Source organism: Oreochromis aureus, linkage group 11 (genome assembly GCF_013358895.1).
Source record: "Oreochromis aureus strain Israel breed Guangdong linkage group 11, ZZ_aureus, whole genome shotgun sequence".
NCBI lineage: Eukaryota > Metazoa > Chordata > Actinopteri > Cichliformes > Cichlidae > Oreochromis > Oreochromis aureus.
Window position 1 is genome coordinate 3,607,353 of NC_052952.1, and position 24,042 is coordinate 3,631,394.

Below are 24,042 nucleotides of genomic sequence, written 5' to 3' on the forward strand. Positions count from 1 at the left end.
AGCCTGGTCAAATGGAGTTTTGCTATCTAATGACCAGAGATGTCAAATTATGAAACCATGAAGCTAGAGTGTGTCAGACTGCTTTGATTTCACCAGCAAAGCATCAGCCTTTTACACTACTGACATGTTCAAAATGAAAAACAAGTGGGTGGAGCTTGTGTGCCTCCCTATCTAACACGAGTGAGAACGTGTTGCCCTATCCCTCCCTGTGACATCATACAGAACCAATAGTATAACCGTTAGAAACAGTGTTTGCAGCAGTCTGAAGCCTGACGTTTTGGCTCACTTGGATTAATTGTACATACAGTTAGGTTTATACATTCCTGGAGAATTACACTAGTTTTTTTTTGTTGTTGTTGTTGTTTACCAAAGAATAGAGTTTAAAATCAAACAGTCAAGATGTCACTGAAGTGCAGACTTGACAGAGTCTGCCATTTTCAGAGGCTCAAAAGTAATTGAGCCTGACAAGCATGCTCATGGCCCAGTGAAGCCTGCTTGGTTCATATTTTATGACAAGTTAAGCAGATAAAAGATCTGGAATTGATTCCAACTGCCGAACTATCTGCTCACTAGAATTCTCAACATGAGACCCAAAGACATGTTGATGCAAGTGAAGGAGGCCACCAACAGGATGACAAAATAAATCTATCAAGGAAATAGCAAGAAACTTTAGATATGAACAAATCAATAATCTCATACAATCTTAAAAGATGGAATTAACTGGCCAACTCAGCAACACTAAAAGGCCCAGACACAAGAAAACTAAAGTGGATGATCACAGAATTCTTTCCAAGTTTAAATAACCCCTCCCACAACATTTAACCAAGTCAAGTCCACTTTCGAAGAGGTAAGCTTGTCATCAAAGTACATAGTTGAGATACTTTCATCCTTTCATGAATGTAAATACAGAGGGGCAAACCACTGATTACACTAAAGAACGGGAAGGCCATATTAGACTTCACCTGAAAACATTTAAAAGAGCTCTGAAGAACAAATCTCTTATATATTAAACCAAGATTTATTTGTAACAGAATGATAGAAGGAGAAAAATATGGAGGAGAGGAACAGCTCATGATCCGAACCATACCATATATCCTGTCAAACAAGGTGCAGGTAACATTATGCCATGGCCATTTTATGGTTGCTGTTGGATAAAAAATCCCTAACTTTTACTGCTAATGTGACTCCCAGACTTGGTGCTTCAAATTGTGAATAGATGCTGACCCAAACCATACTGCTAAGCTACCCAAGGACCATTACAGGATTAATAAGGATGGCAGAGCAACCCACAAGCAAGCTGCTAAAAAAATAACTGATATATTTTAAGTTCACAATTAGAATAAATTTATGCCCAACACTTACACCAACCACTGAAATAGTCCACATAATTACAGTTCATTTTATTTTAGTAAGAAAATAGATTTTTTTCACCAATGATCCTCCATATATCTTAATGTGAATACAGTCTACACTGAATGAATTCCAGTGGCTTTTATAGTTTAGCTTCTAAACCTTTCTTCATTGCTCCCCAGGATTAAAGTTCTGCTTTTTCACTGTAGGCATATTGCCCACCACATACATAGATCTTTCAACTTCTACAAGCAGGCAATCTAAGACTGCTCTCTGACTGGTTGCTTGTACTTTTCTGAACACGCTCGCATTGCTGGTGGTGAAATGGTATTTTGTACTGTGAGTGTAACCAATACGTCTACTCATCAAAGAATGAGTGAAGCAATATGGATAACAGCAGAGGACAATTTATTTAGGGTCTGATGGCAATTTACCATCGGTGTCCAGCACTTTAAAGGATTGATGGACTGGAGCACATACGTCCTTAACATACCCTCTTAAACATCAGCTTGACACTGATACATCAAAGGAAACTTAACCGACTCTAAGTGCAAATGTTTCAACCTGAACAACTTAAAACTTCCCTGGGATACAATGCAAACAAAGACAAGAGAAAAAAAAATATTTTCATCAATGGCCACTTCTAACCAGGTGACAAGTGAATATATTGTGTAAAGAGTCTTTTTTCTCAGTCCTGGGGTTGTAACACTACAACCTCCTCAGTCCGTAATCAGAGAGTGTCTATTTGACAATAACCAAAATGTCTTTGGATAGTCTTTGCGAATAATAAAAAACCCCAAAACAATTGTGTTAGCTGGCCAGCAAAATAAAGAGTGTATGGCACTGAGTGCGGGTGTGTGTGTGAGTACTTCGGTCCAAATACTCGAGGTCCGGATGGATGAATGAATGGCAGCCGCCGATCCTTTAATGGCACCCGCGAGACAGCACAACAGTAAGGCAGCACAGCAGCGAGGCGTCTGGCAGGAGAACGGACAATAGTCTTTTTAAGGCTACTGCAGATGAAGGTATTCCCCGCTAGCTCACCCAAGCTTGCTCTCTGGCACAGCTACAAGCCATGTGAGCTCGTAACCCCACAGTGACATACGAACTTGGCTACCAACGTCCACTTAGCATGGCGCCTAATTGTCGAGCTTGCTAGCTTATCCCCGATTAGCACCTTAATAACCATTACTACACATCACATCATAGCAAACACTAGTGATGGGTCCAGCAACACTGACGCACCGGCGCATGTATCAAGCTCACCTAGCGATGCCTGTATCGGTGCGTGCGTCGCTTTAAGAAAAAGTCACGTGATCGATACAGCTGCTGTATCGCTCATTACCAACGCGCCAAGCTGTGTTTAAAAGGTACCGCATCCGCATCTGTCAACGGAACGAGTCGCCACCAAAAAACCCCCACAAATTGACTCTCGCAAAGATAAATAAAAATACACATCTTTCCATAACAAAATGGAAATGTTTCTGCTGTGTGGGATCATTTTGATCTTTTAACTGCAAATAGTTTGTCTGTCTTTGTTTCAGTGTAATCTATCAGAATAGGAAAAACAGCAATGTGACTTGCAGTGTAAATTATTTATTTCATTTTATGCAGGATAAATGTCGCATCTGTTCTGCGGAGCTTTCTTACAAACAAAAGCACCTCCTCAGTGTTTAGGCATTACAGAGCCAAACATGAAAACGAGGAGACAAACACACAGAATGAACACAGGTCGGCTTATATTGACACTGAACAGCTTTATCAACAATTTTTTTTTTTTAAATTAATATGTGTTTTATTATTTTGAAATCAAGCATCTAGGAAGACTGTTCTGGACCAGGCAGTCCTGAAGTTTATTATAAAGGACTGCCAACCCCTTAGTATTGTGGAGAGTGTCGGAGAGAAAATTCCAAGATTAGAGGATCCTTTAAGGTACTGGGGATGAGGAAGACATCTTATCTGAACCTTTTCCACCTGACTTTACAGTTTTTGTGTACCCCAGCTTCATCTGTGCCTGTGAGTTTTCCAAAGCTGGGGAAATGGTGTGAAAACCCCCCAATAGACTGAATGCAAAAACATTGGATAAACTTATTTTTCTGAATAGAAATTTATAATAAACTCTGAATCAATTACATTTAAATGGGTAATATTATATTCACAATACTTTCATTTTAATTTTTACTTTATGTCATTCACAATATATTTTAAAGATTTCTACAATATTTGCAATGTAAAACATATAAAATGATTCCATGGAAAGTACAATACCTTACAGTGTATACACGTATGACTATGTCATTGAATCAGTGTCTGTTGTGAGTCTCAAGTAAGTTCCCTGCAGTGATATTTAAGGTCCAGCAGGTGTCAGTATGGAGCAAAACAGCAACACTGTGTCAACACCGTATCGATACAGTTTGGGGAATGTGCTGAAACGCTTCACGAGGCCTCATCTACCCATCACTAGCAAACACATGATAACACATGGAACAGTATAATATACATACAAAACAGATTTTTACCTGGCAGGAGAACGGACAAGTCTTTTTAAGGCTACTGCAGATGAAGGTATTCCCCGCTAGCTCACCCAAGCTTGCTCTCTGGCACAGCTACAAGCCATGTGAGCTCATAGCCCCTCCCGCTAGGATGTACTACCACAGTCGACTGTCGTAAAGCAGCCGCAAACCAACAGCAATAATAAAAAACTCAAAATCATTGAATAACATTTTGTAGCTGAACACCCAATATAGATATATACATATATACTGAATATCAGATAGGGCAGCACGGTGGTTAGCACTGTTGCCGCACAGCAAGAAGGTCCTGAGTTCAATTCCACCATCAGGCCGGGGTCTTTCTGTGTGGAGTTTGCATGTTCTCCCCGTGTTTGCGTGGGTTCCCTCTGGGTACTCCGGCTTCCTCCCACCGTCCAAAGACATGCAGTTTGAGGGGATAGGTTAATTGGATAATCCAAATTGTCACTAGGTGTGAATGTGTGAGTGAATATGAGCGTGAATGGTTGTCTGTCCTTGTGTGTTGGCCCTGCGACAGACTGGCGACCTGTCCAGGGTGTACCCTGCCTCTCGCCCTATGACAGCTGGGATAGGCTCCAGCGCCCCCCGCGACCCTGGAAAGGATAAGTGGAAGCGAATGGATGGATGGATGAATATCAGATAACCAAAGTAACACTGGGTTACATCCACCCCTGCTTAAAGTGTGACGTCCCCGTCACTATCACCTGACAGAGAGTGCACTAACCCGGCAATCTGTTGCTGTAATGACATCAAAAAGTTATTGAGCAATGCAAGTGTCATCGGCGCATTGAAACTGTGATGCTTACAATCGACTTTGTAGCCGACCTGATAGTCACTGAGGTAAGCCGGTGGCACTCTCCTCCTTTGTGGCCTACCACATGTCGGGGCTGGGCTGAGCACCTCCTCAGTGTTTGCTGTCTCCGATCCTGTCAGATCTAGAATGAATTCAGGTGCCCCAGTTTTACATGTGCACTTTCTTTGGGGTGAAGTCCATACAGACAATATTCATTTCTAAATTATTAACTAACAAACTTGTGCTTAAATTGCTTTGTCAATATTGTAGAAAATGTTAAACTTAATCATCATCTTGGCTCCTCTGACGACCTGTTTGCTGCTGCCTGCTGCTGAAAGGCAGTGGGGAGAGGGGACACTTGGGCAGTGCATTTATTGCAGCATATAATGTGTTTTCTGGATACACTGCTGTTTTTTCAGCATTCAAAGATTGATGGCACTGTGTCAGAGCTGGCTATGAATTACAGACGGATCAGTCTTTAACTTAACACAAAAGTTATCAATAGTTCTTTTCATCTTTTCTTATTACCCACAGCTACATCCACTTCTGTCAGGTCTAGGCTGCTCACTAGGGCTGGGTATCATCACTGATTTCTATAATCCATTCGATTCCGGTTCTCAAAGTCCTGATTCGATTCAATTTAGCCTCAGACAGTCAGAAATATTATAATTCTGATCATTTATCAGCACTGATACACATGAGACTTCATCAGAATTGTGAACATCACAGTAGGTACCTTTCTGTCAAAGTAACTGAGAATAAAACACAGAAAAACATGAAGGAGATTTTCCTGGTGTGGCGTTTTATAGCAGATAACCTTAAAAATATTCTGCAATATTCTGCAATTTTGCATAATTTTAAGAAGTTTAAATTTCTTCAGTATTGAACAGCAGAAATTAGGCTTTCTTGTCCGAGGTCATTTAAGTGAAAAAAGAAAAAGAAAAGAAAAAGACAGCGGCCGACAGCGCTGTAAACAACGGTAGACTGGTGGGTAATAAGCGAATGAATGATGCAGAAAACAGAGATTTGAGACGGGAAACTGTTCTTGAAGTACAGAGAGAGAGAGAGAGCTGTGTATGAAGTGTGATTTTTATCGTGGTGGAAGCAAAACAGCAAAAGTCAGAGGGAATTCATGACGACATTGATCAAATGTGAAGCGTAGTTTGCTGCTTCTTTTGCTGCTGGCTCAGCGAATTTTGGTTGGAGAGACAAAACCTGCAGCTCAGAATCAGCGCAAAAAAGACGGAAACACAGCGCCAACCCGACGCATCAGAATCGCTAAGCTCCGACAGCGTGTCCGTGTTCGGGCCGGGGGGTGAGAAAGCCGAGAAAGACAAAGCTGATTCTGATGTCTTGGGTTACTCTGTGTTTACGTCTTTGTGTGGAATCCGTTAATGAATTGATATCGCTTTATTCAAGCTACTCACCTCTCTCTTCCACCTGCACTTTCAACTGGATCACGGCCAATCAGAGAGGTCCCGCCCCTGACTATCTCTGATTGGTTTAGTCCACAATAGGGGCATACCTTAACTAACCCTAATGTGTGTCTGTTGTTGACCACAGGGAGAGTTGCAGAGATTTTTTTTTTTTTTTTTTTTGTTACCCGAAAATATTTTTTTTTGTAGTCGCACCACTGAAAAATTTGGTCGCATTTGTGACCAAATTGGTCGCACTCTAGAGCCCTGCTAGTGTAAACAAATTACATTGGTGTGCCCACGTCTACTCTATATCAGCTATTCCACATTAAAATACTTCCTCCCTACTTTTACTGGACCTTTCCCACAGCAGGCATTCTGAACAGCCATGGCAAGAAATAAGCAGGTGTAACTGATATACATGTAATGGTCAGTTTTCTCTCTTTTTTTTCTTTCTGCTTTGATCCGCTGTCAACTGTGAGCAGCTGTGACTCATTAATGTTACTGGGAGAAAAGATGCAGTGGCATTGATCACTGGGCCAGATTTCGATGATAATGGCACTGCTTTCTGCTCATGCACTGGTGTACTTTTTAATAACAGGCTTTCAAATTGGATTATAGTTAAACAATAGGGCCAGAAAAAAGAAAAAAAAAATAACGCAGCAGGCATTCACTGTAGACAGGAATGAGCCGCAATATAACTTAATACAAACGTATTTCACATTAGGTATTAAAATAATTACAGTTGTTTCCAAACTTTCCACTGATCCACCGTAATAGGGCAGTGATCGCTGTATTAATTAACAGTGATCTTGATCAACAGGCCAGGTTTCCATGTTTGCAGCGCTGCTTTCCCAGCATGCACCAGTTTCCCATCAGAAATTGCATAATTTGTAGCGTTGCCTCTTTTTTTATATGAGGCATACATGTGAATTTTAACATTATGATAAAAAAAATGTAATAAAGAACTCTACTGTATATACATTGTGCATAGTAAATGTTGCTCAGTATCTTAATAATGGCTAATATTTAGCTCAGTTGAAACAACGCTTCACTATTAATATTAATAATAATAATAATGATGATGACGACGATAATATTAATGATAATGATCCCGAGTGGTTCAGATGTGAGTGTTGGCAGTGTGTTTCTGTAATGTGTCCGGGCTGAGAGCTGCAGCACGCCGCCTCGTAGCGCCTCATCACCGCCTTCAGTCCGCTGTGTGCGCGTGCCTGCTGCAGCGGCAGAGATGTAAAGTGGATTATAGAGCCGGGATAACGCGGTGGGATTTGAACCGCTGTTTTTTCTTTTTTCTTTGCTTTCTGTCTTTTGCCGGGGCTCTCTTATATTCACCGCATCGCTTTTCTCTTTGTGCTTGTGTGTGTGTCTGTGTGTGTGTGTGTGTGTGTGTGTGTGTGTGTGTGTGTGCGCGCGCGTGTTTCTCTCGTGCAGCTCCTCTCTGCTGGGATCCTGGTCTGCCAGGGGCTGCAAAACCGTGCTTGTCGACTCATTCAGAACCAAATGCTCTTGTGACAGACTGTCCACCTTCGCCATTTTAGCACGGCTAAATCCCGAAATGGTAAGTCCTCCCATGACTTCCATAAAGGTATCGGAGACGGAGTGTGTTTTTGTGGGGTTCTTTGAGAATGCATCAGCTGTTTCTTTTTTTGTCTCTCTCTCTCTAAAGGGCGTCATTGTCATTACATATCAACAGATCCTCCCTCTTTCCCCCTCCTTCCTTTTCTATGTCTCGACATGCCAAAGCCATGCTGCAAAAGGTTATTAAAGGCTTGCCAAAAAAAGGATTTTATTTAGGGGGTGTCTTTACTTATGTTACTTATGTGGCTGTTTATCTGTTCCAAGAGGAGGAGCAGCACCGTGCTAACCTGTGGTCTCTGCTCTCAGATATTCACACACATGACACCATGAGTAGGATTTCAAATCATGTTAGAGCTGATGATCATAATTGCATGCCCCTCAAATTCCACACCCCTCCTTAATTTTCTTATTTTAGGTAAACGCCAACAATAGGTGTTCACATTAGCATATTTCCCATAATAGCCTGTCAGTTGTGTCTCCGTGGTTATCACGGGCCCAGTGGAGAAGGTGCTGCATGGCAATTCCATAATCTGTACTACAACAACAAGCAGTAGGACACATTTTACCCAGACTTGGAGGTAAAGCGGGGCACAGAACACAATGCCCTTCCATTGTGGCTGCAGCTGGACTCAGCAGTCAGCTATGTGTCTGCAGAAATCACAGCCGAATCCCAGTGACTCAAACGTGGCCCAGTTTCTGTGGGCACAGGGCCGTGTCTCTGTGGCAATATTTCATTTAGAGCGATTAGTTATTATTAGACTGGAAATTGCCTCAGAAGCAGTTTGTTCACTAGTTGCCCTGGTAACAACATGGGCACAGAGGCTTTCTTAAAGATACAGGAGGCAGCAGGCTGCCCATCATTCTGCCTGAACGACTTAAAGACAGAGGCTAAGCGGAGTGGAAGAGCTGAAAAAAACAGCCTGGCTATACCACATATAAGTTAATTCAGGATTGAACTGGGAAGAGCTGTGATGAAAGGTGCTGATGGAGTGTGGTTGTGGTTAGTTTAGCATAGCTTATTCATATTTAAAATTGTAATATGAATAAGTAATAGTAATAGTAATAGTAAACAAAAGTCATGTTGGTAGGTACCTTGGTTTGGGACTTGGTTCATGTGTGAAAGAGAAAAAGTAATATTTTGAAAAAGTAGTGGTGCCCATTGGGCATGATTGGGCATGGATACTTGCTAACTAACTAACAGACTAATAATTAAGCACTGCTTGAGATGTGTAGATTCAAAGGCGAGAATAAGCAGGAGAGTCCTGGTGACTTTACGCCTTACTGGTATCTTATCTTACTGGTATCTATATGGATGAATGGATGAGTAATTAAAACCTATCCTCTATAGAGCTGTTATGAAAAGGGAAATCTTTTCTTTTACAAGGACTGACCCTTGATGCGAGGTCTTTTGATGCGAGGGTCATGTATCCAATGGAAGAAATCCAGTTTTTGGTACTTAGACATTGACTCCATTTTTCTGATGGATAACAGCCAGTCCAGTAATGATAGAGATGTACGGTGTTGTTGACCAGGTAGAATTTTCACACTGGAACATCCAATTAAATCACACGTTTTTGATAATGTCTTTTAAATCAGTTGAATCCTTTGTGTTCAGTAGAAATGTTTGACACTGCTAGATTTTTAATATAATATAATGAAATTGCTTTTCTTATTTTGTAGGCTTGATGATTCATGTAATATTGTAACTTGATCAGTACAGGGATCAAAAATGAGAACAATCTATTCCCTCCTCTCCACCTCCAGATGAGCCGTTCAGTTATCTGGACAGGACCTTGGCTGAGGGAGGAGAGGAGGAAGAAGCAGGAGGTCACACCTTGATAAGTTACAAGCTGACACGCTGGGCACAGTGCGAATATGGAGCAAACCGTCTTGCTTAGGAAGAAACAGTAGAACAACAAAAAGGCCTTAAGAGTCGATTGGTTTCTTGACATCCAAGTGTGTCTGTGGAGACATGTAAAAAATAGCTTTTAAATATGTATTTATCGGAATTAAACACATTGTAAAAATGAGCTTCCATTTTATTAATGTAGTCCTGAAAAAAGACCAAATAGTTTAAAAATCAGTTAATAATTTAAAACATTTAGTTGATCAACATGCCAAATATTCACTGTCCAACGTGGCAAATTTGAGAATTTGCTACTTTGTCATTAGAAATGTGCTATCTTTGGGTCTTAGACTTTCAGAATATATATAAAAATGTGAGAAAATTTGTTAAATTGAGTGAGATAGTTATGCCTTTTTAACTTTTTATAGATAAAACAATCTCTCTGTGTTTGCGTACGTAAAAATAGCACACCCTGTGTAAATGTTTTCAACGGTGGATAGGAGAGGTAATTAAAACCCTATGAAATTCATCTTTTAATTCAACATTATGCGTAAATATTCAGCTGGAGATTTTTATGATTAATCTGGTAATATTTTTTCAAATAATTAACTATTAGTTACTAAACAATTACAGCTATAATTAGAAACTGGGCCAAGAGCTCTCCTTTTAGCCAATAGACAGTCCTTTACCCAAAAATATTTCTTTTCAAATCAGCGAGGCGTAGACAATTAATCATTTTGTTGTTTTATTTTTCCCCTTAGTGGCATCAGCAGGCAGAAATTATAGGACTGAAGAATAATAATGACACTGAAGATCTGAGGTCATTTCTTTAGTCCTTCATTTATATTTTGAATTATGATGGCTGTGGACTGGTAGTCATTCTTGTTGTTCGTACTCATTGTCGAACTTAACTCCATTTCACATATGACATGGCTCTAGTAGTTGAACATGGGTAAAGAGAGGCAAGTTTCTTAAACGATAGGCTATTGTCGATAGTCGATATATTTGTCCAATCGCCCAACCCTAGTGCATAGTGTTTCCCCTGGGTTGCTGCTGGTGTGTCTTTTTTTAAAGCCTACCAAAGACAGGTTAAATAGCTCGTCAGTGATGCGTTCACCTATAATTGTGGGTTCTTTTTTCAACTTTTTCCATTCTTCTCTTCAGTCCCTGTATCTGCAGATGTCCCATTTGTAAAGTTGAAGGGAGGCGCAATGGTGACAGAGTTAGCACCGTTGCCTCATAGCTGGAAAGTTCTTGGTTTATACCTACTACACTGAAAAAAAAAGTTCTTTCAATTTACTTGATTTTATTGTGTACATCGGTCCCACACAATATGAATAAGTATGACTGACTTAATTTTCCACTTTCCCTCAAGTAATTAATGCTTGTCAAATCAAAGTATTTTATTTACATCAGATTACTTTAAAAATCATGTTTGATGTACTAATATTAATCTGTTACCATAATATCAATGTATTACATAATGTCAATATATTTTAATGTTTAACACCAACTTATTTTTGATTGCCAGTGGCACGCAATGATATTGTGTAATGTAAACACATTGCAATTATGTTCCTGCAACACAAATTATGGCTTTAAATCCTACTTATTTTTTCAATTGAAATATTAACTGATCATTATTGAAAAAAAGGCAAAGACTGAGTGCTGCTGAACAATTCACCTTTATTAAAGTGTAACAGCAGTGAAAGCAGCAAGCTGCCATGAACAAGTCCAAAATCACATCAATAAAAAAATTGTTAACACATTTTTAAAGATAGCCTGCAAAACTAAAAGAAAAATTTAAAACATTTGAAATATTTCACAAAAACTGAACTTAGCAGCAAATAAAAGAAAGTGCTTATAGATGATCCTGTCATCTCTTACATATAACATTTGTATTAATTACACAATTGAAAATTTAAACTAAATTAAAACTACCTGAAAAAAGCAACACGCTTTTATGAATAAACAGATTTACACAAATATAACTTGTGTATTATTTGACAACAGTTTCAGCTTCTGTACAAGTATTTACCTGTACAAGATTTCAACTAAGTTGAGCCTTAAATGACATTGTTACATAACTAATACCAAACACCTATATGAATCTTAATCTTCCTTTTAAACATGTAAGCAGGACATTAAGGTTGACTCAGATCATATTGCTAAAAATCGTCAGTAAAAATTTCTTACAACATGATACCAAAGGAAAAATCTTCCTGCATTGCAGTCACATGAGGGGAAAGCAATAAAAACATAAGCAGTATAACGTTACTGAACACAAAATGAAAACTGCAAAGAATTGCAGAAGTGCAGTCTTTGACTTCTCAATGAAACAGATGGTTTTTGAAAGCAAGAACTTTAGAGAGTTTAGCTCCATCCAGTTCCATAAAAACCTTCTGGAAAATGTCAAAGTTGTAGCGGAGGTCAGCAGGGTAGGCAGGTTTAATGCATACATGAGTCCAAATAGCATTATCACAGCAAATGCTACATTATCCAAATTCTTCGCCACCCTGATGCCTGCAAGAACAACTCTTGTTCTTCTGCTGAAGCTTGCTCTTTAAGAAGATAAATTCGAACAGTGGTGTCTTCAGCAGTCTCATTGATGGCACGTTCTTCCATGCCCTGTAAAAAGAAGCCATGTTAGTCATTTCATGCCAAGTAAGTAATATGATACACTGTGGAAAGTCCCAAAAAAAAAAAAAAAAGTACATACCACATACTCCCGGATAAGCATGTCAGGGTCTTCACCCATGTAGATACACACCCCTTGACACACTCACGTCCAGCATCAACATCTTCACACTGAAATGAAATGTATGTAATTAGCATCTTCATTCAGCCCCTGTCCTTCATTTAAGTTTTAATAGTGTACTTTACATGAATGTTTTTAAAGTAAAGGCACACAAATTAATAATAAGTTTACTGGCAATTAATAAGTTGACAAAGTGAAGGTTAAAAAACAAGCAGATGTAAAAATACAAAATGAGAGAATTTATCATGGGAAAACATCTGAAATCTTCCACAATTATAAAGTTTCATCCAAAGAGGATCATATTAAGTGAGTGTTGAGGCTTTATCACTTACATTATCCTTTTGTGCCACAATTCTTTCCAGTATTAGTCCGAGCTCTCCTCTTCTGTTGACCAACTTCACCAGGTTGCCCAAGTGGAGATCCAGCTGAGCCAGGAACTTTGTTTGAGGGGGATGGTGGCAATTCTCTTAAACTCAGCGTTGATCTGAAAACATGAGCACAGAGGAATGAGCTTCAAAGGTTTAATACCTGGAAGAAGGCTGCAATCACTCATGCTGAAGAAATGGGCTGTCAAATAACAACTGTGCCTTAACCATTTTAGGCTAATACCACAAGAACACCCTGTATGAGGCAAACCTTACCTCATGGAAGTCAAATAGAGCAGGCCATCTTGCCATGAAAGCCTCCACCATTGGTGCATCACGAACAACTTCATGTCTTCTGTATGAAAAGTCTTTTCCATCTTCAGTTTCACCATCTCTGTTACTCTTTTTATGTCCATGTGGTGGGCTTTGACATGTCAATAGCTTTAAGAGTCCCTTTGTCTGCTACTTCTGAAACTGAGGTAAGGTTAAGAAACTCATTCCCAAACAAGGAATCCATAAACTGAAGTCTGAAACTGCCCTGAAGACCACACTGTCTCTTGACTTCAACGATGAGATCCTCAGTTGATTCAGGCGCTCCATTAGAGAGTGAGCCTTCGACAGGTTCCGTCAGCCAAGACGGTCTTTAGGACCACAGGACTCTGTAGGCAAAAAAGAATTACATATCAGACATTCAGAAAGAATCATTTCAGTTTAGTTTTCATACAGCTATCCATACCCAATAGTCAAAGTTATAAAGATCAGACATAAAGAAAAGAAGAATTTATCTAATGAAATACATGCGACTGAACCTATTACACTTATCTGAACACCTTTTATTTCTATATGCCTTTTTAAAGTCACAGTGTGGACTGATCCAATCTTATAGTCAACCAATGGATAAGTATCAAGGAGTTCACAGAGTGAAATGAGAGTGAATATTCTTGTGGATACTGGGCTGAGCTCAAAAGCTCTGTCGTGCTCTCTGTACCAGCCACCAAGCTCTCTGACAATGTAGAATATGCTGTGGTACAATGCAGATATGGTTTTTCAGTATTCTGGCAATCCACCTGCTGCCCTGTGGGACAGTACCATTCCCTTTCTATAAGTTATAAAATGGTAAATGGCCTGTATTTATATAGCGCTTTTCTAGTCCCTAAGGACCCCAAAGCGCTTTACATATCCAGTCATCCACCCATTCACACGCACATTCACACACTGGTGATGGCAAGCTACGTTGTACCCACAGCCACCCTGGGCGCACTGACAGAGGCGAGGCTGCGGACACTGGCGCCACCGGCCCTCTGACCACCACCAGTAGGCAACGGGTGAAGTGTCTTGCCCAAGGACACAACGGCCGAGACTGTCGGAACCAGGGCTCGAACTGGTAACCTTCCGATTACAAAGGCGAACTCCCAACTCTTGAGCCCACGATTGCCCACGTTATGCCCTTTAATGTCACACACTGTGCAAGGTTGACCTCTAGAATGTCAGGGAATATGTACCTAATGACTTAAGCTATCTCCTCTTTAAGCAAATCCACTAGAAAGGCCGATACAGCTGAGACCTCTAATTCAGACTTGCCAAGAGATGGGGAGTTTAGATGGTAAGCTATCATCATCTGATGTTTTGACTTCTGTGATAATAAAGGTAAAAATTCCACCATCACAAAAAAAATTTATTTTAATTGAAAAAAGGTATTCCAGTCCAGAAGAGCATTAATGGTTTCTTTAAAGTACCAATCTTTCCCTCATTTATACATAATGTTTTGAGAAGCAGCTCACATATGTTCTACACAAAGTAGAAAAAAAGGGGGAAAAAAGGGTCCTAACTTTTGTTAGGACAATGTTGGAAAATTCACAATACATCACTTAATAAGACATACTCTGTTGAACAAACTTGTCTCCTTGTAGATATCTGCTGTATTATTTGGGCTTGACCAATAGAATAGTCAAGTAAGTGACACTTCACCTAAAACAATGACTAAATGGAAAAATGATTTGGCATTTATGGCCACAGGTTCTTAAACCCAGTTCTAAGGTGGCAGGATCCTTATTATAACTTGAGTGCGTATCAGCAGCAAGAATTAAGGTATGGCACTGTGGCGCTCCCAGCTTCTTAAACTCTGACGGTTACAGCCAGACTAATTAGCCACTGTAGCCATAACTAGCACGAGTAACACAAACACTATTGCGCTCTCTCAGTGACTTTTTAACTTGCTAAGCCATCAAAAACGCCAGTGCTCTCTGTCACATACATAAATTCCATATCTGACCGACAACAGCTGCTTTCTCCCGACTATGTGCAATTTGTTACTATTTTTCAGCTTTAGCCACAAAGCTAATACTAATCTTAGCTAGCACTGTAAAAACAACATGTAGATGCATTACAGATTACTTTTCATATAGCATGCACTACAACAATTCTGTGAAAACGTACCCAACTAAAACAAATGTATTTAAATTACTTACCTTCTCAGTATGCCTGACTCAGTGCCAAAGGTTGCATGTGGCTAAACAGTCTCCCAGAATCTGGCGGTCAATTGCGCTCTCCTTAAATTATGTTGTTGTCTTATTGGATAAGACTCTAGGTCTTATTATCCAATCATATTTAGTTGTTGTCTTTGAATATATTGCATCATTTCCGGTTGTGGTCAAACATGATTACAATGGTTTTAGTATTCTAATTTAGTCACTTTAAATCAATGTAAGAAAAATGAGTAGTCTCAGTATTGTTTATAATCAAGTAAATGGTACTTTATTAAATCATGTAAATAAGAGAAACATGAAAGGCTTGTGTAGCATTAACTAAATTCATTTGTGCAAATTCAAAAGCCTGCCAATTCCCATTTTTTCAGTGTAGCTGGGTTCCTGTAGGGAGTTTGTGTGCTTTCTGTATTTCCTGTGGGTTCTGACATGCTTGTTAGGTCAATTGAGAGTATGTGGTTGTCTCTCACCGTATGTCAGCTGGGGTGTTCCACGCTTCCAGTTGTACTACAGGAGGGTCAGAACTGCTATACTGTTTCCTGAGAGAGGATAAAGCCTTATGTTCGTATCATGTTTGTCACAATACAAGGAACATCTTGTGGTTGTGTTGGTAGTAGGTGACTTACACTGTTCGCGATTTGATCATTTGTACTGCTCTTGGTATTATGGACCATGTTGGTCATTTTTGGCTTTGTCTGTGTTCATTAATCAGCAAATATAAAGTAGATCACTTAAAGAGCTTTCTTCTCCTATTAGTGTTTTATTCCCCTGTTGCCGTCTAATGCTAATTTGGCCTTTAGTTTTGCTCTGTTCACATGTGTGACATAATGAATTAAGCTAATAATTATCAGTAAACTAATATTGGTGTATCCTCAATGTGCTGCAGCCTCCCTGCAGCCTGCCTCCACCTGTGCAGATGACAAGCAATTTGAATTCTGTTGTTTCCAGAAAGCATTGTGTCTCCTAAGGAAAGCTAAATTCCCACTTGTGCTTTTTCCAAAAATTTCAGCTTTTCTCATTCCTCATGCCCTTCTTTTCCCTTTTTCCCTATGTTCTATTATTTTGCGAGACAGCCACGGCCACCATTCTAATTATTCCCACTGCAACAAATAGCAGCTTCTAAATGGCCCAGCCTCTGTCTGCAGCTAGCCTTCTACAGCCTCAGCATGACAAATACCCCAACCTCTTTTTTTCCTCTGTCCCCCCCTCGCTCCTCCCATACTTCCATCTCTTTTTTCTTTACCCCTCAGTCATCCCACCATTTTTCATTCTCTGATGTTGCATCACATTGTAGTTCTGCCTCTCTCCTTCTGCTTACTACATCATTTACTCTCTAGCTGCCACCTCTCGTGTCCGTTTTGCTCAGTCCAGCTTCACTGCAGACTTTCAGAAGGAAAAACAGGGAAAAAATGCACTGCAGTCAAAGGCAAAGCCCTCTGAACCCAGTGTGCTACCATTGGTAGACCCGTGTGCAGTGTAGGGAGAGAGGATGAATGAATGTGCTTGTGCTGGTATCAACTGGATGCTATAAGCCTGCGTAAGTCTTTTCTTCACTTCGAATGTGCTGTCAGGGGCCTCTAGTCACAGTGACAAGCCTCACACCAATTAGCCCGTTGTAGGAGTAACAAATAGGTAGATAGTCTGAGGTCTGCAAGGCTGCAGGCTGTTAGAGAGGCAGCATCTGTTGATGTTTTATCTGTCAAGTGGAACTAAAGTTATGGGAGTCATAGCTGTACTCTGATTTGCACATCAAGATGTCTTGTGGTCATATGAAAACATAAAAATAAATAAAAGGAAAGCAGATGATCTGATGATCTGTGAAAGAGAAGCCTTATGTGTTTTCATTTTTTGACTAAGCCAACTTTTTTGTGATTGGTTTCCTAGCCAAGTATGTGCAGGTTTATTATCTATTTCCAGCATGAAGATAAAGTAGTGTGTGTGCAGTGCAGTGAAAAAGCATTTATCTGATTTGTTAGCTTTTTGCATACTTGTCACATTTAAATGTTTCACATTTATGCAAACAGTGGCGTGTTTAAAGTGATTTCAATCAGACAATGCCATTTTGCCCAGTCTCTTTCTCATAAACGCTCAGTTTAACTGAGGCAAATGCACTTCTGTGGGTTCTTCTCTGACCTCCTCATTTAAAATGAAACTAAATCTGAAAAACTCAACAGCTAAAATATCAGATTACATTTATTCAATGATTTATTTAAACTTTTTGTATTTCTTATTCATATTAAATGATTATGTTTTTAAGCCTCACTTGTTAGTGTGCATGAGAGGCAGCTGTTTATTATCAATTAACCAAAGTGAAACTACTCTCAGTGACCGTAACTTTAGCTGAGAGAAATGACATTTCGCCCTCCTCAGCGATGGTGGATGTCTCTGCTCATGTGGAAATATGTGGTCTGGTCATTTTCTTGTGGACAGGAATGCTCTCATCTGGACCCTGTGCGAGTTCTGTCGTTAGCTGAGGAGGAACGAAAAGTTTGTCTGTCTCAGCAGACGCCTTTCTGTTTCACTGCACTTGTAATCTTTTTTTCTCCCACTTTCCTTTTAGAGAAGGAACTCACTGCAGTGCAGATTAATCAGAGGGATTTAATTAACTTGGCCCCGGCACACACATCAAACCTGGAGACAAGACAGGCTATAAACTCAGCCAATTATCTTCTGCTAGAGGGGTGGGGGTAAATGTGAGGGGGTCGGAAACCCCTCGCGTCCTGGTCCCCTCAGGTCCAGCCATCCTCCATCTGTGAGCAACTGCAAAGCCTTTTTTCACTGCTACTACTGCACCCTCATCTCACCTTAATCTTCTTCACCCGAACACAACACAGCATTAGTGATGAGCTGTTCCAGCTACTGATCCAGCCACATTAGGTTTGGATGATTACTCCAGTAAATAACTTTGTATCTGTTATTAAAACGCAGTGTCTTGCATATTCACTGAAGAGGCCGCCTACCATGACGAAATGGGTGTACAAGTGTTTTGCTTCATTTCTGTTGAATCAAATTTGGAATTTTAGTGCAATCATAATAACGTCGGTGTGTATTGACTCTTTGCTGTAAATGTCTCTTTTGGTTTATACCGACTAAATATAGGCATATTTCAGTGGGAAATTTCATTAAAATGCCTTTTGTTTTTAACTGAACTTCTTGGCTTTAATGATGGTAATCTATATGTGTCTCCCCATTGCTTTGGTCCAGTTTGATCTCTCTCAACAACGCAGTCCTGTTAGATTGACATTTATGTTTCCTGAAATGAGAATCCTACACTTTTTAGTGATACCCTAATCTTCAAATTTCATGTCATCTTGGTTTTTTCGTATCAGAAATAGCTTTTCAACATTGTGCTAGGGCTGGTGCCTCTGTGGAGCCAGTTCTAAAAAAAAATTTTCAGCTCCTCCCTTGTCGCAAGGGATTGCGACTGATGGTAGCTCCTCTTATTTATCGGAGTGGAGTTACGTCGGATGCACTTACTGACAAAACCATAAAAGGCTTAGGGTCTCTAAGCTGCAATCAAACCACAAAACTTTCACTTGCCAAGCGAATATGTAAACCACAACACTGTGGAACTAGTTCTGTCTTGTTGTATCCTGAGAACCAGCTCACATGTTGAGAACTGTCTATTCTGCTGTGGTATTAGCAGTAGATGAAATACACTCCAAGGAAAATCATGACACACTGAGTTGCTGGGTTATGCATCTGGAAATCATTGATTGCTGATGGTTGCTTTGTGCTGCCATGCTGCTGATAGCTTTTTGTAGAAATGAATGACGCTAATCTGGTGGTGAAGGCATGAGAGCAAAATATTTTCACATGTACTAAAGTTTTATGATGTGATCTTCATAATCCCTCAGATGCATCTGAGCACTCAGCCTGTAGTAAGTCAAAAATGTTAACGACTTAACTTCATTGAAATACTGTGAACATATTAGATGAACTGGTATAACATTTCGTACAAGTAGTCATGCTACCTACTGACTTTATGATTCTTTTAGAGTTACTATGTTGCAACCATTCGTTTCACATTTTTAGAGATATTTATTGAAATATTTACAATTTCAGATAGATTATTGTGAATCTTGCCCTAGATCAGGGGTGAGGGAACTCCAGGCCTCAAGGGCCGGTATCCTGCAGGTTTTAGGCTACATTCACACTGCAGGTCTTAATGCTCAATTCCGATTTTTTGATCAAATCAGATTTTTTTGTCTGCTTGTTCACACTACAAATAAAATGCGACAGCTAACGCGCTCTACTGTGAACGATCAAAGCGACCCGCATGCGCAAAATGAAAATGTCACACACAACGTGCTCTGTTTAGACCCAGAGCAAACAATATTGTTTGACTGATGGCCTTAATATAAAGACTTCAGACTTTACGTCTCCCAATTTTTGCTTTAAGTTATTTTGTTATTTACATAATAATGTAAATAACCTAATAATTATCCTTATTGCTGTTTTAGAGGATCGGTGCTTCAAAGGATAGTTGCAGATTTCTGTCAGAATCTGCAGATTATACAGTACAAATAAAATGTTCACGTTTCTCCAACGTTGTCTTCCCAACAGTTTAACTGACATCTACACTGGATGGCGAGGAAGCGTTTGCGATGTCTTCTCCTGCGCTGATAATTGGCGTCTGTCTTGTGTCAGTGACGTAAAAGACGGATTTAATGCGACATGACCATTCAAACAGCAGTCGCTTTCTAAAACATCGGATATGTATCGGATTCAGTACCACACACCCAGATCGGATTTGAAAATATTGGATTTGTGCCGTTAACACTGTCATACCATGATCGGATATGAGTCGCATAGGGTCAAAAAAATCGGATTTGATGCGCTTTTGCCTGCAGTGTGAACGTAGCCTTAGATCACCCTGGGTCAACACACCTGAACCAAATGATTAGTTCATTACCAGGCCTCTGGAGAACTTCAAAACATGTTGAGGATGTAATTTAGCCATTTAAATCAGCTGTGTTGGATCAAGGGCACATCTAAAACCTGCAGGACACCGGCCCTTGAGGCCTGGAGTTCCCTCACCCCCGCTATAGATATTACTGTAATGAGCTAACCTTATGGCGAGATGTGCTTTGATCAGGCCAAAGCATTTTGGTTTATAACTAGGGATGGGAATAGAGAACCGGTAGTCCAATTCCTTGGAATTGTTAATCTGCCTGCCTATCAGTCCTGCTTATCAGTTCTTGCACCTGCAGTAGAATCAACTGATTTCGGTTCACGTGTCAGAGGAGGAAAATAGCGGCGCAGTCTAGAGCATGGATAGGACAAGATAAATAGTAAAGTGGAAAACTGCATCCATAGATCTCATAGATCTGCTGCTAAGCCTGAACCTGGTCAACTTGCTTGTTTTATTAGACCAGGCATTGTCACTGAACCTCATTTACTTGCTGATGCTAGCTGTGTTTCCATACAAAGCACAGATCATAATTGAACTCAGAGCAGTGAAAGCAGAGTCAACGACAGATTGTCTGACATGCCTCACACAGACATAACTTGTGAGACAACTTACCTCTGGTGGAGACGATGCTTCTTTTACAAGGTTTTACTTTAAGAAAATAAAATAACTGTTTCTGATAGATGTTTGGTTGACTCTGACTCGCCATAGCCATTTTTGTTGGTTTTCATTTTCTGTGATGAATTGTTTGTTTGTTAGCTCTGAAGATGTTTTCACATAGCTCTTTAGCCCTTGTCATTGGTTAAAGTGTATATATAAAAATGAATGAAAGTGAAATGTGGATCATACATTTGCTAAATTCAGTTGAAAGGTATATGTAATTATTGTTCTTGTATTAAAACATGCGTGATATGAAATAAGAACACTAAAGGTTTAGACACATAGTTCTAAACCTAGTTATTTCTAAACAGCTGCTGCAGATGGTACATGGTTACATGGTTGCTATGGTGACCAAGACAGTGGTGGATAAGGTTTTGGGAATGAAAAAACAGTGAAGGTGTCACTTCTTCATTTTCCTTTATTTTAATTTGCCTGTTCAATATGGAAATTGACTTTGTATGCATAAATTGTCCATGTCTGTGTGTGTGGGTGGTGTGTGTGCATTTCTGCTGATTGGAAGTATTGTGGTTTCTTCCTAAATCACCTTGAAGTCACCTTACTGTCAAACTGAAAGCAGCAAAAAAGCAGGAGCATTCTTTCAGAATCTCTACGTGTGTGTGTGTGTGTGTGTGTGTGTGTGTGTGTGTGTGTGTGTGTGTGACATCCTGCTAACCTTTACACCTCTACTAACTACCTACTCTACACCTCTACTAATCTTATCCTGTGCAGCCATTACACTAGGCTCAAAGTAGGGCGGTGCGATATGACCAAAATCTCATCCAGATAACAATATATATCACAAAATAGTTCATTTTCTGTAAATTCTGTGAATCTCATGCAACTCGACTTGTGTGAAGTGTTTTCAGCTGGGCCTCGTGTACCTGGAGTCGAGTGTTTTGACCGATGCATGAAACTATATATGAGTATTTATTACACGGCGTGGTGCAGGGAAAAGCCGGTTCGAACGTTTGAGTCTAAGGTTTATTTTGAGCACCTGATGGCTCTTTTTTGCTCCTCATCCTTAAACTATCTCCATACTCTTTCATTTCTTGCGCAGATGGTAGAAGAGGTTTGTTGTGTTGGAGTCTGTGGTGGGGATCTGTTTGCGTAGTAAAGTTTTCTCCGTGTCCATGTCAGACTTTTCATAACCAAACCAGGTCCATGCTACAGAGGTAGCCCCTCATTTAGGAATAAGGTCCTCAATTTGTTTTGACTGGTCCTTCTGTTTCGAGCTACCTGGTTCTGCCTCATCTTCACTGGCCATGCTGGTATTCTCTGAAATGATGAAAAAATATTGCCATAAACAGTGGATTTTGTGACACCACCAAACAAATGATAACATATAATATGAAACGATAGATGTTTTAATTTCGTCATCCAATATATTTCGTCATATCGCACAGTTCTAGCTCAATGTTTTTTTGTGTGCTGGGCCACCTGCTTTATTAGCTAGAGTTTCACATAATAAAAACTAAATCCATCCATATTACATATAAATTTAATATAGATAGTGCTTCTTTAATGCATTTGCTTACACGTTTACCTAACAACAGGAAAATGGACTCCACTGCATTACAACCATGGATGACCCAGTTAGGAGTTGAAAACTCAACAAATCAAGCCAACATGGATTTTTCTTTTCTGCTGTCAGCTCTTGTCAAATTCTGTGCACACAACAGATCTGCAAGACCCCACTGATGAGTCCCTCTGACTTTGTTTGCAGCAACGGGCTTTTTCATTATTCACTTTTCACTTTATCAAATAAAGTGGAATAGATCTTGATTGTATTTCACATTTTTCTTTTTTGTCCTCCTTCCTTTCATTTGCAGAACATGGATAAGACACAACTCCCGTCTGTGACACTGATTGTAGGCTGTGGAGTGTCTTCACTGACATTGCTGCTACTCATCATCATCTATGTGTCTGTCTGGAGGTGAGATATTACAGCTTGCATTAAAAATATTAGCACAGGGCTGTGATTAATGTGTTAACAACAGACTAGCAGCTCATCAGGTGGGAGGTTATGAACCATCTGACTTAAATCTATCAAGGACAAAAGGACAGTGCTACTAAAAGCATGCTTTCTGCTGGTTTTAAGACTTTCAAAGATTGTGTTTAATTTTATTAAAAAGCATACAAAATTATTAAAAGCTCTTAAATAAGCAGTAGAGCCAAAATCTAATGTTACAGTGTAGATTGAGAATGTAACATCTTCTAGTTTCCAAAGCTGTACCTAAAGTACCTTTTCCAATAGTAACTACTTGGGTCGTCACAATTTTCAGAGTTTTCCATTAGGTCATAGCACCTGATACCAGGTATTTTTTAGTACCTGCTCGCCCGGGGTTCAAAGTAATCCGAGCAGGTCCTAAAATGTGACGTCATCAGACTGCATGCCACATGCGGTCAGTAGCATCACTTGATGAGTCGTGAGAGCTAGGGGTGGCTTTTTTCTGATTCAAATTGATTTTAGTTTGAATAATCCATACATTAAATCCTGATTGTCAGAAACACCAGAATCTCAGCGTAAAGCTCACAAAACTATTTCAGCAACCACCAAAAAGCCAAAATAGCAGGTAAATGGATTCTGCTCAAACGTATAAACACAAAATGCGATACAACAGCACGTACGCGGACATGCCATCATCTCACAGATTCTGAAGCTGCAGGTTTTTCGTCAATCTCGAACCAAAATTCACTGAATCAGCAACAAAAGAAGACCAAAACTATGCTTAACATCTGAAAAGCATAGTAAAAAATGCCCTCTTACTTTGGCAGTTTTGCTCCCACCATAATAAAATCACTCTTCTTTCACAGCTCTTTCTCTCAGTATACTTCAAGACCAGTTTACCATCAAGAATCTCTATTTTCTGCATTAATCGCTTACTAAGCACCAGACTACCGTTGTGTACAGTGTTGTCGGCCGCAGTTTTTTTTTCTTGTCTTCCTGCAAGGAAACCTAATTTCTGCTGTTCAATATCGAAGAAATTTAAACCTTTACAAATTATGCCAAACTGCAAAACACTTAGCTGTGTAATTAAAACCTCTTGCACTTTGCTTTGCTTCACCTCAGCAGCATGTTCATATGTTGTTTAATTTTTTTTTTTTTTTTTTCAGTTTTTGATCTACTGCAGAATATTTTTAAGGCGGTTATCTGCTGTAAAAAGCCAGGCCAAGAAAATTTCCTTCATATTTTTCTGTTTCATCCTCAGTTACTTTGACACAAAAGCATCTGCTGCGATGTTTAAACCTCTGATGAAGTCTCACAAATGTCAGTTTTGTTTTTATACTAAATATGGATATAAAAATATGGATATGTACTGATAAATGATC

At 39.7% G+C, this 24,042-nt stretch overlaps 1 protein-coding gene across 2 annotated transcripts in view; it reads left to right on the forward strand.

Annotated features, from left to right (window-relative positions):
- Positions 1 to 24,042, forward strand: part of LOC116336142 (adhesion G protein-coupled receptor B1-like) — a 76,970-nt gene that overhangs the window by 17,335 nt on the left and 35,593 nt on the right. Inside the window, exons 1-3 of one of the 2 annotated variants that reach the window (XM_039620167.1) lie at positions 7,269 to 7,371; positions 7,542 to 7,668; positions 22,542 to 22,645. In XM_039620167.1, coding sequence (XP_039476101.1) covers positions 7,666 to 7,668; positions 22,542 to 22,645 — 107 coding nt within the window. In that variant the 5' untranslated portion in view covers positions 7,269 to 7,371; positions 7,542 to 7,665. Of the gene's footprint in view, positions 1 to 7,268; positions 7,372 to 7,541; positions 7,669 to 22,541; positions 22,646 to 24,042 lie in introns of those variants that run through there. The other variant, XM_031759930.2, reaches the window with a different exon arrangement.